General features: G+C 39.3%; 1 protein-coding gene across 3 annotated transcripts in view; it reads right to left on the bottom strand.

The window, feature by feature from the left end:
- BANP (BTG3 associated nuclear protein) overlaps window positions 1-15,895 on the bottom strand; it is a 212,774-nt gene that overhangs the window by 151,939 nt on the left and 44,940 nt on the right. For all 3 annotated transcript variants that reach the window (XR_010918296.1, XM_067539973.1, XM_067539974.1), the window contains 2 exons: window positions 11,268-11,390; window positions 9,651-9,826 (listed from right to left, as the gene is read on the bottom strand). Coding sequence is in view for 2 of the 3 variants with exons in the window: in XM_067539973.1 (XP_067396074.1) it covers window positions 9,651-9,826; window positions 11,268-11,390 (299 nt within the window). In the remaining variant the exon portion in view is untranslated. The remainder of the gene's footprint in view (window positions 1-9,650; window positions 9,827-11,267; window positions 11,391-15,895) is intronic.

The following is a 15,895-nucleotide window of genomic DNA, read 5'->3' as shown; positions in this document are numbered from 1 at the left end:
CATCTTGTCACTCAGATGGACACTCCATTGATGTGCTTCCATCACAAGAATTATTTCCATATTTATTACCTTGAGAACTAGAAATGCACACACCAAAAGACAAAAACAGTTAATTTTTCTCATCATAACTGTAAAGAAAATAGAAACATTCACAACACAGCTGACAGTTTAGCTGACTTTAGTTCAATGACTCCTCTACATATTGTTCTGTGTTATCCTGAGCACAAAAACGAAAGGGTATAACTTTCTCATGGATCTAAACAGTGCTTAACACACATCTTTTTGTCTGTAGGTAACATTTTCAACAGCACCCGACTTTAGGAGCCTAAATTCCATTTTCAGAAGTGACTTAGGCATTCAGGAGCCTGACTCTCATTAACTGTCAATGAAACTTAATTCCTTAAACACTCTGTTTTGAAAATGGGATTTAGGCACAAGTCACTTCAGCATTTCTGAAAGTTTTAATCTATATCACCTAGAACGACTTCAATCTACTATTTCAACCAGAGTGGGACTTTTTAAAAATGTATGCACAGTTTTAAAGTTAAATTAAGAAAAGAAAAGAAAATCCCATTCAGAAAGAGTTTATATTTCAGTTCCCCCTCAGATCTAGATCAACTGTACAAATATTAATTCATGAAATATTATGAAACATTTTTATTTCTTTTTTAAAAATCTGTAAATTAAATCAGATGCAAACAAAAAAAAACTTTTAGTCAAATTCACTTGACACAGAGCTCCCTCTGGAGTGTAAAATAATCTACAAAAAGATTGTAAAAAACTTAACTTCAGAAGGCAGTATAAGACAGGCAGCTTTCAATCACACACCTTTGGTATTCCACTAGAGATTTTGCTATGATTCTTGGCATTTATTCCAATGGAGTAATTGTTGATATTATTTATTTTGTCTTCCTATAGATTGTAATCAATGCTTTAAAATTTGAACGACTTTGGTTTCTTGTTTTTACTGGTATATTAGGGTTTGTCTACACAGGGACACTCAGGAAAATTAATCCAAAAGAACTAAAGATGGGAATTTAATATGTATTAGTTAAACTGTATTAAACCCTTGTGTGGACACACTCATCCAGAATTCAAGTGGCTTTAATTCAGTTTATCTTAATTTGTTTGGAAGTGATTGATTAAATATTGCAAAAAATATATTCTATTCTGTTCAGACAACTCACATCACCTAAATCAAATAGCATTCTCCTCAGTTTCTGATAACAGGAATATTTTATGTAAAGGAAGTGAGTTAATTGGGGGTTTTTATTCAAAAAAATAACCGAGACGAGAAAAGTGGACAAATAGACACAAAAGTCAAAATATATCTTAAAAAAGAACACATGGAAGATAAACTTTTAAAAGTATATACTGTACCTTCATTAAGTCTTGAGAAGTTTAAATACTGGCACACATATTTAGCAAGTCTGATCTTTAAGAAAAATATATTGCTAGCAGCTTTAAAGATCTGATAGCTGTTAACTACTGTATATATTCTAGTTGATCCACTATATGTTTGTTCAAAAATCTTTCTGCTTTTTCAGCTGTACTGAAAAGAAAATTCATATTATCCGAGTTTCTCATCTCACTTTTGCTTCTCAATTCAGCAATAATTCCTTTGACCACTACTATAATTTAAAAGGTGCTTGCACAAAAGTCTGGAAACATATTGACAGAGTACTTCCTCATGGTAAGATTGCTTTCTTCTTTGAGTTAAAAATCTCTCTCCCTTTCAATTGTTTGAATAAAAAGTTTGTAGCTCTACTGGAACTCAATGACAAGGACTCAGTGAAGCACTTTAATGTACACACTTGTTCCATCAGTGTGTTACTGAACCAACACACACTACCTTTCAGTCTAGCAGTGACAGCATTACAGTTGGCAGAATCAGTCATCAATGCCAACTACATTACTAGACAGTTATAAGTATAAATGATTCAAGGAGGTTTTTAAACCTTCTTTTGTTAAATATGTGTGCTTTTGATGGTCAGGAAAGCAAAACGACTAATGACACTTGCTAGCAAAAGCAATTTCTGGGCAAACTTCCACACACAACCCAAGAAGTGAGCCTAACCCACAGCACTGTCACCATTGCTATTCCAATCTGAAGTCCTTCTAGTATGAGACTGTTAGTGATGCTGAATGGGGGATTTTCTGATGTGGACTAAGGTGAGCACAAACTCATTTTCACTTGGGAATCAAATGAAGGCTTAAAGCCAGAACACCAGAAACAGAAGGTGCAAAACAAAACACCATTTTTAAATTGATTTCCCACCCATATTTAATCACTTAGCAGACCAGTGGCATTTATTTTTCCAATGTTATTTCTGAAGGAGGTAGTCTCTCCAAAGCAGACACTCAGTGGAACAAACATTTCCAGCTTGCATCAACATTACTTGATCACCCAACCACAGTAATGGTTATTATTTAAAATAAACCTTTCAGCCTGTTTAATGGGAATTTCTCACACTGGGAATTTCTTGACCGATATTGTTCTCCAAAACACACATGTTGTTGAGTTTTATCTTCAATACATCATGATTACTTCATATGCACTAGTTTTATTACTACAGTCCCATTTGTATTTCATGAAGTTAAGATGTCAGTGTTTCCACTGAGAGCCCCATTTTAAAGGGTGTGTTAATTGCCCATTTTCGGGTGAAATTTGACATATAAAAATTAGAAGTGTGTCACTTTCAAATGCATTTTGTTCATATAAATTACTGCTAATTTTTAAAACTGAAATTCTGCAGGCAATAATTTGTATTTATAATATGGATAAATACCTTAGTTTTTTATGATATTTTTAAGCAGATTTTTTATTAAGAAACAAAGAATATCCTTTACTGCATATACAAAACTATTCTTTTAATAATCAGAAAGAAAATCAAGCCACAATATTCCCATAGTTTGAAGCTTTTTGAATCTGGGGGTTTGATTCAATACACCTCTAGTAATAAATGGATTTTTCAGATATGGAGCACAAACTGTGTGGCTAAGACTGAGAAAGATCATTAAGTAAGGAAAAATGTCCTTTGTAAACAGCGAACAAACACCTAAATATGCATTTATCTATAGACCTGATTCTTCACAGTTCCCTCACGTCTGAGGAGGCACTCAGCACCTTACAGCATCAGTCCATAGTGTTGAGTCTCTAGAGAATGACTTGAAATAATTTCCAGATTAGTTTATGAAGCATCACAAGCTACAAGGAATGAGACACAGTAACATCCCCCAGATAGGGTTATCGTGTGATATGTCTTGAGAGCCTATGGTATGTCTTGACATAATTTTGGCATTAACCACCCTATCACAACATATATAATAATATTCAAAGCAAATTGTGGCCAAATTATGTATAATATGATTTATTTTAGCCTCTGTGGACAGAAAAAAAAAATGTTACAATCATATCGGAAAACCATAATCTACAAGAGCTAAAACATGGCTCTTCAACACATTTATAACATGTGTTTTGTATATGCACTGACAAGTAATATAAATGTTATCATGTGGGTTCCAGTCCCACAAAGGCATCTAAACGGGCAATGACAGACTCTTATATCTGTGCAGGTCCACAAGGGTCAGTCCACGTGGATCCCTTTACAGGATTGGGACTATCCTTTGACAGAAACCTTAACATTTCACAAACCTACTTAAACATGGTTATTTTTGTAATGTAGGCAGGACTAGATCATTTTTGTTGCCACTATATATAGGCTCTCTTGTTCTGGGCTATTTTGGCCTCTCAAGAAATAATACAAAATTTTATGACCACTCAAGATTTCTCTGAACAACTTTAGACATTCAAAATTCTGCCTTTTGCAGAAGATAAGAATAAACTGCAACTTTTGGCTTTTATCAGTTAAGAAAATGAATCTACAAGATAGACCTATCATTCTGCAGACCTTTTCTTATTAATAATTTAATTTCTGTGACATACTGTAAGCTAGTTTCCTTAGTATTTTCTACAGCAGAGCAAAGCTTTCTCTAATCTTTGAGTGAAAGAGAGGTAAGGGGGGAAATTGCTAATCCGTTTCTCAAAGCATTCATAAATCTCAGGGAGATTTTTAATGGATGATTCTACCAAAGGTTCAAAGTAAATCAGATGTGAGGATATTAATGGATTAGCTGTTTCTCCTACATTTACATATACAACAATCACATAAGAGGCCAACATCTGTCTCTGTGCAAATCTATGCCAAACAAGCATGTCAAAGAGGGCAGATTACAACAAATATTTTCATAGTATTAGAAACTTGGTCCCTGGAATAAACAACTGACACAGAGCTGTATGAAATAAACGGTTTGGTCTGTATTTTGCTGATAAAAATGGAGTTGTTCCAAAAGATGAATTTTGCCATTCCAAAGGAGCAGAGGATTAAGGGGCTGGCTTTTGCAAGGTGCTGTGCATCAGCCGCCTCCCCTGTAGACTGATTCCCTTGCAGGATAAAGCCTTAAAACCAGTAAAATTAAATACATCTTGAAAGCCTGAGCAGTTGTCAAGTCAGCACAATTTCAGAAAAATATGAGATACTGACATTTAAATTGCAGAGGATTTCTCTTCCCTGAAAAAGTGCACAGTCTTTGCAACATGCAGCATTTTAGTTCCACCTGACAAGAGTTTAGGAAAGAGTTATTAAATACTTTTTGCTGATATAAGTATCTAACTATATATGCATTACAATGTCATAAACTGTCTTTTCTGACAGCACTGTGTATGTCAAAATTCTCATCTCAGAAACTAATCAGATTTACATTAGACTTTTGCAAAGGTAATCTTCAGGAGAAAACAGACACAAACATGGCATTAATCTGTAAAAAATAAAATAAAATATTTATTTATATTACTTATTTCAATTTCCATTTTAAAAAATAAAAGAAAGTTTAGTACAGGCTCTGAGAGACCTTGACAAAATTTAGAAATACAACTGTTATAATTTATTGTTCTATCAATTGCACCTAATTCACCATAACAAATTACAACCAGGTTAAAAAAATAACAATGAGAAATCCCCTTACTCATCCTCCCTGCTCTCCGGAAGAGTTTGCAGCATGTTCTACTGATCAATGGACTCAGACAAAAAAGGATGGAGGAGTTGAAAATGAACTCCCAAGTCAAGGAATAAGTCTACATTGTAGCTGGGAGCAAGCCCCCCAGCCAGGTCGACAGATTTGTCTTAGTGGAGCTTGTGCTAGCATGCTAATAGCTGAGTGGACATTGTAGCACCAGCAGAAGCTCAGGCTAGCCACTGGAGCTCAAGCTTGCTCTACCTCCTGCATCCAATATCAGGTGTTGTGGGGGCCAGGAGTTGTGACCTCCCTCGGAGATTGACGGCAAGGGAGGACCAAACCCCCTCTGGGGGGGCCGAACATGGAAGCCCACCCCCACCTGACCGGAAGCGGAGAGGTGAGATAGGAAGAGGAAGTATAAAGGACGGGCCTTCCAGCTCCGTCGGGCGAAGGCAACCAATGGAGAAGAACATCTCTCCCTTGGAGCTGGTGCCTGGGCTTGGGCCTGACCGTTATCCTGAGGAGAGGCTGCCAGGGCTGCCAACTGGCTGGGGCCCTGAGGACCTTCCAGAGCTACCAGAGCCCTGCAGGCCAGAGGAGACCCCTGGGCCTTGCGACTTGGAGGAGATGCCTGAGCTACCAACCCTCTGCGAACCCGAGGAGGTACCTGGCCTTTGCGACCTTCAGGAGCTGCCCTCCACAGACGGCCCCGAGGAGACGCCTATTGATGAGGCCGAAGGGTTCTGGAACCTCCTCCTGGCAGAGTACCCCAAGGAGACTGAGGGTGACTCAGGGGACAAGGTACTCCAGGGAAGGGGGGGCAGGAAGGAGCCCAGGGAAGCCAGACACCCATCCGTCTGTGTTATGGCTTATAGCTGAGCCCCACTGAGGGCCCTGGGCTGGGACGCAGTGGAGTCGGGTGGGCCTGCGTCCCCCTCCCCTCTTCCTAGCCCAACCCTGGGGTGATTGAGACTCATGGCTCTGCCTGCCCGCCCTGCCTGAGGACCGGGGCTGTAAACTGTTTGTGTGCCCTGCCACGGGCTATAGACTACTAGCCCTGCCTGCCCGCCCTGCCTAAGGGCTGAGCTTTAGACTATTTGCTTGCCCTTCCTAGGGATACTGCCCATTTACCCCGTCAGGCCCTGACCTGCCGAAGAGCCTGGGCTTTGAACTGTGTGTTCGCCCTGCAGAGGGCTAGAAGTCTCCCTACCTGGCCTGCCCGGCCCTGACTGCAGGTCCGGGCCCCAACCTAGTGGATCGCCCTGCCTGAGGGTTGGCGGCGGGGACCCAGGATGTGGGATTGCTCAACAGGACCAAAGAAGCCCACAACTGATAACTTCCCCCCTTTTAGCTAGAACTCCCCACAGGGCATAGGGGCCGGGAGGTGTGGCTTCCTTCGGAGATTGACGGCCACCCACGCCAGGGAATATTTACATGTGGCTATCCCAAGCCTCTGCTGGTGACACAACAGCTATTTTTAGCATGCTAGCTCAAGCCCACCCGCTGCAGTGTAGGTATATACACAGGGCCCTCATTGAGAACACCCTGTCTGCAGCTGCCGTCTTTTATACCAAATGAGCTCCAACTTTAATATCTTTGGGCATGAGCTTTCTTACGCAGAAACCCACTTCAGCAGTTGCATCTGACGAAATGGGCCTCTGCCCACGAAAGCTTAGGCCTAAATAAATACGTTAGTCTTTAAGGTGCCACAGAACTCTCGTTGTTTTGCTGAAAACAGACTAATACAGCTACCCTCTGGAACTCGTTTAATATCTTTGCATGCCACCAATGTGGCATGGAAGAAAGTGGTAGGCAGATCTCTTGCCATTTAGGGCTTTCTATGTCAAAACCAAGACCTGAAGCTCCACCCAGAAACCAAATGACAGCCAGCGCAGATCACAGAGCACAGGTATAAAATGCTCACTCTACTGTATGCTGCTAGAGGAGATGAGCTGCCAAATTCTGCATCTGCTTTAGTTTCCGGATGTATTTAAACTGTAGACCCATGTGCAGCATACTGCATTAATCTAATCTCAAAGTGACAAAGGCACATCTGACAGCTGCAACATCCACATGATTAGTCATAACCCTCTTAGTCACTGGTATATGGAAAATGCAGTCCTGGCCGTTGCTCCTACCAAATCATCCACTAGCAGCCATTTAACCATTGTGAATATAAACAAAAAAACAGCAAGCAAAGAACCAAATGCCATCAGTGCCACATCTTCTGGTTTCTTCCCTCAGCTAACCAATATAAAGTTCGGTCTTTTCTGACTAAGCCCTTCTTCCCAGTGGCTTTTGCAAGCCAGGAAGAAAATGGGTGTCCAGAATATGGACTGTAAAGCTAAAGTATACCCAATATATCTAGTAGCTCAGAAAGTGACACTGGCTGAAACTTGAGAGCAAACGACTTGGCATTCATCCTTCAAGCTATTCTGACCCTAAGGAAGCAGACAGCTCAAGACTAACTCTGCATGATTTTATCCACAAAATATGAAGAAATGTCCTCACAATGGGAGCCAATAAGAGCTGGACATAGGTATCTGAGAAAACAATTTGACTCTGTAGACACCAGACAGTAAAACTCAATTTCTTCACATACATAAATAAAATAATTGCCAAAAACAGCAGCAAATGCACAAGTAAAGCATTCCAAGTCCCATTGCTGCAGGACCTGATCTTTCAAATGACAATGCCATTACTATCCTCAGCCAGCCTATTGCATAATGTGGGCGCTTCAAAATTTGGATCTCCTATCGTTTCCCCCGCTACCTCAATACAAAGTATTCTTTGGAAGAAGATTTTGTCACAGGAGGTGTATCTGAGGTTGGGAGAGTCAAGAAACTCTTCACGAAAAGTAGTCAAAACATTACTAATATATTTCTGGTAGTGACCATAAGCTGTAAATGCATAAAAGATATACAGTTCCTGCCCCAAATAGCATTGGCCAACATTTTCAAAAGTAGCTAGTCATTTTGAGAGCCTGAATTTTTGGGTGCTCAGCGTAAGAGACCTTAAAGGGACCTGTTTTTCAGGGGATGGATGCTCAGCATTTTCTGAAAAATCAGGCCCCACTAGGATGTGATAAACTGAATACCCAAAAACTAATATATTCTCCATTGGTGCATGAATATAAACACAAATTACCATCTATGAAATAAATATAAGGAATGGTTGGTTTATGAATGCAATAAAGAGTTAGTGGCTAAGTTTCTTAATTAAAAGACTCTAAGGTTCAAATTATAGGCCTCTGTTTAAAAATCAGTGATGCCATCAGTCAAACCAATTGTAAGAAACCCATGATTTATTGTGATTTTGGTTTTATTACTCAATGACACGTGTCTTTCTAATTGTGTTCTATATTTTTGTCATTTTTATGATTGAATAAAATATAGCAGCTATTACTCACTTTTACTTTAATACCCTAAGTACTTACAACACATAACAGGATGTCTACAGAACACACGTTTCAAAGTGCTATAGTCCACTGACTTTGGTTTGCAGAGCTCTGGGTTGTGTAGAGGTTTTAGAAAACTGTGACACTGCTGACAGGACTATCCTATAAGCCAGGGGGTTTTCAATCTTCTTTAGAATCTGTACCTTTATGATCTCAAGGTTTCACCTGAAGTACCCCTTCACGGTTTTCCCGCCTGGCTTCGGTGGCATACTCTGGGTCTCTGGTGCCTGAGGGCCAAGCCTACATTTGGGCCCATACCTCCAGGCCTCACATGTCCCCCGCTCAGGGCAGGCGGCGTCCCCAGCTCACACAAGATGGTGTCGCCGCCCCCAGACTGCCCCAGGAAGGGGGGGTCTGTACCTGCAGTGGAGGGGGAGGTGTATACCTGCAGGGGAGGGGGAGAACATGCCACTTATCTCCTCCTGCGCAAGATGGCAAAGCCCGGTCCCCCACACTTATCTATCGTGCAGCACCCAGCCCTGGCTGGGTTCTGTCTCCTTCCTCCCCCTCCCCCTCCCCCCCCCCTCCCCCTTACCCGCTATGCGGCGCCCGGCTCTCCCACTCCAGCCCCGGCGCTGGCTCGGACGGGGCAGCCTCACCCCCCAGCTTTGTTGTTAAAAAATTGTTTAGAGTTGTTTAGAGTTGCCAAAATACCTGTTTACTTTCAGAAGAATTCCACATCAGTGGAACGGCATAAGAAGCTACAGGAGGCAATGAACTGGTACATTTTGATGTTTCCCAGAGAATGCAATTATTTTCCTAGTTCTCTATTTCTATTTCTATTTAGGACCAAAGTCTTTGGTAATCATTTTGCAAATCTTTAAATTAAAGACATTGAAATTAAATGTTCTTGCACTGCTAATGAAACAGAGTCTGTTAAATCCAGGGCTTTGCTCTGGGGCATACCCATTAAGTATTACAAATACACTTAATTTGCTCTTCTGCCTAGAAAAATGAATAGGAATGAGCTACAGTAAAAGTTAAAGTAAACTGGATTATTTTGGCTTGTTACCCAGTCTTCTCTGATGCTTACTATACTATAGGCCACTTCAACATTTTTTAATAGTTCTTTAAGGATCAGACTAGTGACATGATCTCGAGAGCTTCTGATAGAATTTTAGCGTATTCCTCCACCCCGCTCATTTTGCTCAAATGGCCTTACAGTTTGATCACATACCTTCAGAGTTCAGCGTAATCAGAGTAACATTGTTCCCAATACTTTGGTTTCCTAACTGGCCACTGTTGGAAACTGAGTCACTGGCCTCAGACCCACTCTCTCCATCCTCATTGTGGCTGTCATCGTGCCCTGGAACCTTCACCACAATGGTGTTCTGTCTACGACCGGGAACAGCGCTGAGAAAGAAATGAAGAGTTCACACTTTGGGCAAAGCATGATTCTAGACTCAGACAATTTCACATACTATTACTAGCGGGTTAAAATATTATTAACTATGCTATCTTATTGATTATAGGAGTCTTCTTGTAAAAGAAGTCTGTCTAGATTAAGAGCTACCTAGCTCAAAAGATTGCAGTAGCAAAATAATCCTAAAACTGCTAGCATTCAGCAGGTGTTTTACACCAAATAGTGAAATTCATACTTTATTTGTGCAAATTAAGTTAACATAGAATCCAAGAATCTTTTGTTATCGACAAAAATTAATACACAAGAAACTACACACAAGAATTTTGTTTCTTCTTCACAAACCATTAACACATGACTCCCTGGAAGACATTAAATAAAAATAAAGTCATCTGCCTCTGGTTCAGATGAAGGACAATCTACAGAAAACTGAACTGACTAATTTCCCACATTGCTTTTAGCAAATCAGATAAGCAAGATTTAAATAAAATGAATATTCTATTAATTGTATAGCGTGAATGAACAGAAGACATCCCAACTGACTCCATTAGCCTCCAAAAGAACTAAGAAAGTTTCTAGAAAGAGACATGTCCTGTACAGATGGCAGAAATTTTAACTATAACCCCAGCTTTCTAAAATAAATCTGTTTCCATATGTTAACATTATACAAGTTGCATGAAAAAAAACTATAGATAATGAGTCACAAATAAATGAAATGCATTATAAGATGAAAACCTTTTGTAAGGGTCAATATTTGTTTAAAAATAAGTGCTATATGGCTTGCTTTATAGTTACTATGTAATCAAGTTAGTTACTCAGAAGGCAGTCTGTTGTTTAAGTCTGTCTGAACATTTTATCAATGAAATGTGTATACACAACGTATAACCAATAAGTATAAAGAAACTTCTTTATATAACTGTTATATTAGCATAGCTTGTTACTGAAAAGTTTTCTACAGAGCCTTTGTTTTCAGATAACTAGTTCAAATCCAGTCTTGGCCAGAACAAGAGTTATTACCTCAGATGGCCACTGAATGCTCTTTAGTTAAATGAGTTGGTAGGCCTCAGTACAGTTTGAAGTGGACAAGTGTCCACATCGCAAAACCCATCACAATGGGCCCCCTTCTTGGCAAGTGCAGCATGGACGCCAAGGATTCAGTGGGCCAAAAAGACTGAACTAACCCCTCCCCTTCAGAGGTGCTCCCTCCAGGTCAAGACCAAGGCACTGTGCTCTTTCTGTTCTGTGTATAGAGGACTTTGCTATGTATGGCTGTCAATCTGGGCCTTTTCACCAGTTCCTGAATTTTTTTTTCCCTGCTCAGTTGCCCTAGGATGGTCTTATTTCACTCTTGGAATTACAGTAGACAGACCTCTATTGGCTTTTCTGTTAGAAACAATGAAGTGTAGGGGGAGGATTGCAATAGTCGTTACTAACTTGCTGAGGATATTTTCCAGAGAATCCGCTGTTCTGCTCAATGGCTCTTCCTGCCCAACCATCTTGGCTACTATTGAATTCTGCCGATCATTGTTCAGTATCACTGTAGTCTGTGGGACAACACTGCAAGAAAAAATCAGAGAGAAATAGAATGTAAAGGAGCAAACCTTTTTAATAATACATTAACCCTGTCTTTGGATTTTAATGAACTCTTATGCTAAAACTGAAAGGCTGCTTCTGGGTTTGTTTGTTTTTCTCCCAACATCACAGCTATTTACTATGCATCAAATGCTACAGCTTGTAATCCATCATATTTGACATCTGTACCATTCCGAAAATTCATAATTTACATTTCAGGGGGACTGACTGCTTCATTGGAATTATTAACGGTCTGTGATCCTTTGCAGGATGATAAAGAATTTATCAACTCAAGATAGTCAGGAGGAAGTCTGCAAACAAAAGTTTCTAAAAGCCCTCAAATTTCTGCTTTGGGAAGTTACTACAAGGGTGAACATTTTGTCAGGTAAACTGGCCATCGTACAATAAAAAACAACATTTTAATGGAGTATTACCCCAAAGGAAAAGGAAGGGAAAGGCATTCTGCTGAAAAGTGGGCGGATGAGCTCAACTGAGAAGACATCTGATCTTTTAACAAATCCTTTTTAGGACATGGGAACAGAACAGAGAAGAAGGAAAAGACTCTAATTTTAGTCACTGATGGGACTAGACCATTGTTTGTGTGCACTTAATGTGCAAAAAAATTCTGCTAAGAATTCCATGAGCCAAAGAAAAAATAGTGTAAAATTTTGAGTTCATATAAAGTAAATAAAATTATTTGGCATGCAGTTTATTATTTTAATTCATTTCAGAGATTATCATCCTATTATTCTCATACCATAACAAAATCTTTTAAAAGCCTGGGATAGTTTTGGTGTGCAAAACTAAATGTTCTCATTATTCGCAATGGTACACTTAAAACACACATTTTCTTTCATATTTTCCCCTTCAGTGGTGACAAGAGAAGACTAGCTAATTTCTCATCACTGTACACAGTAAAGTTATCTCTATTGTTTTTATTGGTCAGCATCTGAAAAATATTACTGATATTATTTTTCTTAATTTTAGTCTTTGACATATACACAAACACAAAGGAAATAACATGGGCAAATCCGAAAGCACCAATATTCTATGTATTTTAATTGTAACATACTGTACGTTTATGTGTGTATATACATATATATATATATATATATATGTTTCCATGTGCATATAATAGCACCCCTTTCATGACCGGCCTACAGAGACAATAACATACATAAGACATAAGATAACATATTACAAGAACTAATAGTAAACTAAGGGAGTTTACTGCAATTTGTGAGCTACAGGAACAGCATTCTAGCCCCACTGCCAAGGGATACATGTGTAATCTATGTATAATTGTATCTATTGCCCACAACAAATGGGATTCATTATAGATTGACAACCGTCTGTTGGAGCTGAAGCCCTGTGAACCTCACATGCTCTTGAGGAGGTTTATCTAACTGTGAACAAGTACAGAATGTACTGGGCCTTATATGTGCCAAATCCAAATGTTCAAAATGAGTCAGGTCTCAAAAGATCACAAGACTGGCCTAAAATCATGAGATTGTTTTGAATAATGCATTTGAGGTTCTTTTTATTTGCTTTCTGGGTTGTGAGTGTTTACCGTGCACTCAAGTCACATTTTCAAGCATTTCTCCATGTCTATGAGGAGAAATTTACTAGTAATTAGGTTTTTTTTTCTTTCTTTAACAAAAGCTCAGATTCTCACGCACTCTCTTTGATTACAGCAGCTGCAGCTTTCAGAAAGCATTGAATATCATGAGACTGTCAATAAAATCATACAAGTTAGCAACACTGGAAGCTACCCTCCTCTACCCACTCCCTCCCATCGCTTCCTGGCTCTGTTCCCCGCCTCCCCCCACCTTTTATACGTGCTACATGATTATATTTTGATGTTTTTAAGGACAGTTTGAGACTCTGACGACATTTTACTTTTCTTTTAGACATTGTTCTTTTTCTCATCACTTCCCCCATTTTCAATACATTTTGAATGCATATTTAAAAGTTGTCACTTACCAAGACATAATTTTTAATGGATACGCTGAATAATTAATTGCAGCTATAGAGATAAATGCAGCAAAATTAAGCTTCTATTTATGAAGTCCTCAGGCTTTTGCTCACATTACATCATGCTTTCTTCCTACCCCAAAGTATTAGAACTCAGAATAGTTATAAAATAGGAAAAACCTATTTTTTGAAAAAATAATTCATTTTTAAGAGCATTTTAGAGTGTGCCTGATGGCATTTAGTTAACATAAGCCAACTTAAAAGTGAAGGGAGAGGAAACACCCCAAGATAAGCCATTAACATTGGATTTAAGTGGCACAAAGTCCTTAGTAACTGGGGTGAACTTTGCTTTGCCAGTGCACTGCAGTTTTTTGTTTATCCCACTTCTTCTGCAATAGCACCACAGCATGCTCATGGTTGCTTCATTCATTGTTTATGTACAAGACCAAATTCATCCCCAGTAAAAGCCCATAAAAATCAGTGGTCCTACACCAGGGATAAATTTGGCCAAATGGGTCAAATGGAATACAGATAGTGAAGATAGCATGCTGATTTGGATTTTAAACCACTATACTCCTTGCATGGCCACTGAACATCCTTTTGCTGAAAAAGTGCTGCATATCATGGTGTACACACAGTTTAACACAGACACCATATACAATTACCATGATTAAGTCCTTGTAAGCAAACAGCTGCCAAACTGTGTGTATTATGTAATCCTTTTGGAACTAAATAGCTACCACACTTCAGTAACTGCCAGGGACAATAGTCTTTCTGGGGAGGAAACTGGATGACAACAAAAGAAAACAAACAAACAAACAAACAAAGCTAGAAAGAGGCTCTATTTGGACGCACTTAACGCAGGTTTACTAATCCACAGACACAGATTTAGTAACCTTTTGGCACTGGCTAATTTAGCACCGTAGGGAGGCTATATCTGGTTTCAGAACAACAGTACACAGCTTCCCATCTAGTGCCAGGAAATATTGGTGGTAGATACAGAACACGGAAATAGAAACCTTTCTTCTACTAGTCCAAAGACACTGGTACTACTTATTACCCTTGGCTTTGGCCCTAAATGACAAGGAGTTTACAATTCTTAATGCAGTCTACCATTCCTGAGGAGCGGGGCTGATGAGGGCAATCAGTGTCCGAAGGATGAGGCAGTCCTTTAGCTACTCTGGTTCCTGTCCATTCAGAACCTCAAAAATAAGTTGATCAAAATCTTAAATTTAGATGAGTGTCCTACAGGGGAGCACCAGAATGACTGATGTGCTGTTGCTAATGCATGTTACTAAGGTAAGCTGCTGTACTCTATACCAGATGCAGTTTATTCCGGGCTGATGTTTTCAAGCCCAAGCAATTACCTATTTAGGAGATAAAGGAGTTTATGATTTAGGCCAATTTACCAATCTGCAAGCAATGACGATTTGTTAAGAAAGAACAGGTACACACCAATGCCTCAATCCTGCAAGATGCTCCACATGGGAGGCCCCCTTGCATGGGATCCCACTGAAATCCATGGGACACTGTGCAGGCATAGGAGCATGCCTTCATCGATCAGTTTGCAGAATCAAGCCCCTTTACAAAACACTCTTCCATCCTCCCAGATGCCATGGCTTTTTTATTAAAATAAATAAATCACAATACCACAGCATTCTGAACAGCTATCTACAGAACTATTCTCACAGAGGATTCAATGCTGCACTTGCAAGAGGAAAAAAATACAAAATCTAGAAGAGAACAGGATCTTCAGGTCAAGGTTTGCAGGGACAACATGAAGAAGTCTGCAAAATACCTATAAAACTACCAACCAGCTCCATGCCAGGTCAAAATCTTGGGCACAACTAGACTTAGGAGATCTGACAGAGGAAAATATTACATGTCATTATAAGGTTCTTTGCAATTTCTTCTCCTTGCTCCCTCTCATCTTTAGATAGGCCTATTACAACTGTTCCTCTTCCATAGTCAAGAAGGAAGCAGAAAATAACAGATTAAAATATTAAAAAACACATTAAATATTCAGTGCAGAAACTGAAGGAGCTTCTCGGAAGCTGCACATTCATCAATGAAGACAAATAATAATGTGACATTGACTCCTATGTTAATATAGAAAGATCAAGTGGCAATAAGAAGAATCAGTGTTGTGGATGCACACCTAGATTTTCAGATGAGACAACTCTTCTTATCAGTGCTGCCAGCATATATATTTGTGGGGAAGGATTAGTGAGTATGGAAAGAAAATACTCATGGAGGGAAAAAAATCTGCATTCAGAACTATTCAGCTTCACTGTACCGAGTCAGGTAGTTTCCATTTATACTTAAATATTCCTTTCCCCCAAACAAAGTAAAACTTTGAAGTGATATTCTGTATTCAAGTATTCATATTTTGGCTTCTGACTTTTAAAAAAAAAAATATCAAAAGAACCTTGTACACTTTGCAAAGGAAGGTTTCTGCCAAAGTTAATTCTTAACACAGAAAATGTGTGACTCATATCCATCAGTCTTAGCTGTTG

Source organism: Emydura macquarii, unplaced genomic scaffold, assembly GCF_026122565.2.
Source record: "Emydura macquarii macquarii isolate MOO-44397 ecotype Brisbane River unplaced genomic scaffold, CSIRO-AGI_Emac_v2 contig_561, whole genome shotgun sequence".
Lineage (NCBI taxonomy): Eukaryota > Metazoa > Chordata > Testudines > Chelidae > Emydura > Emydura macquarii.
Note: the sequence above shows the minus strand (reverse complement) of the source record. Positions and strands in the feature narration are given on the sequence as shown.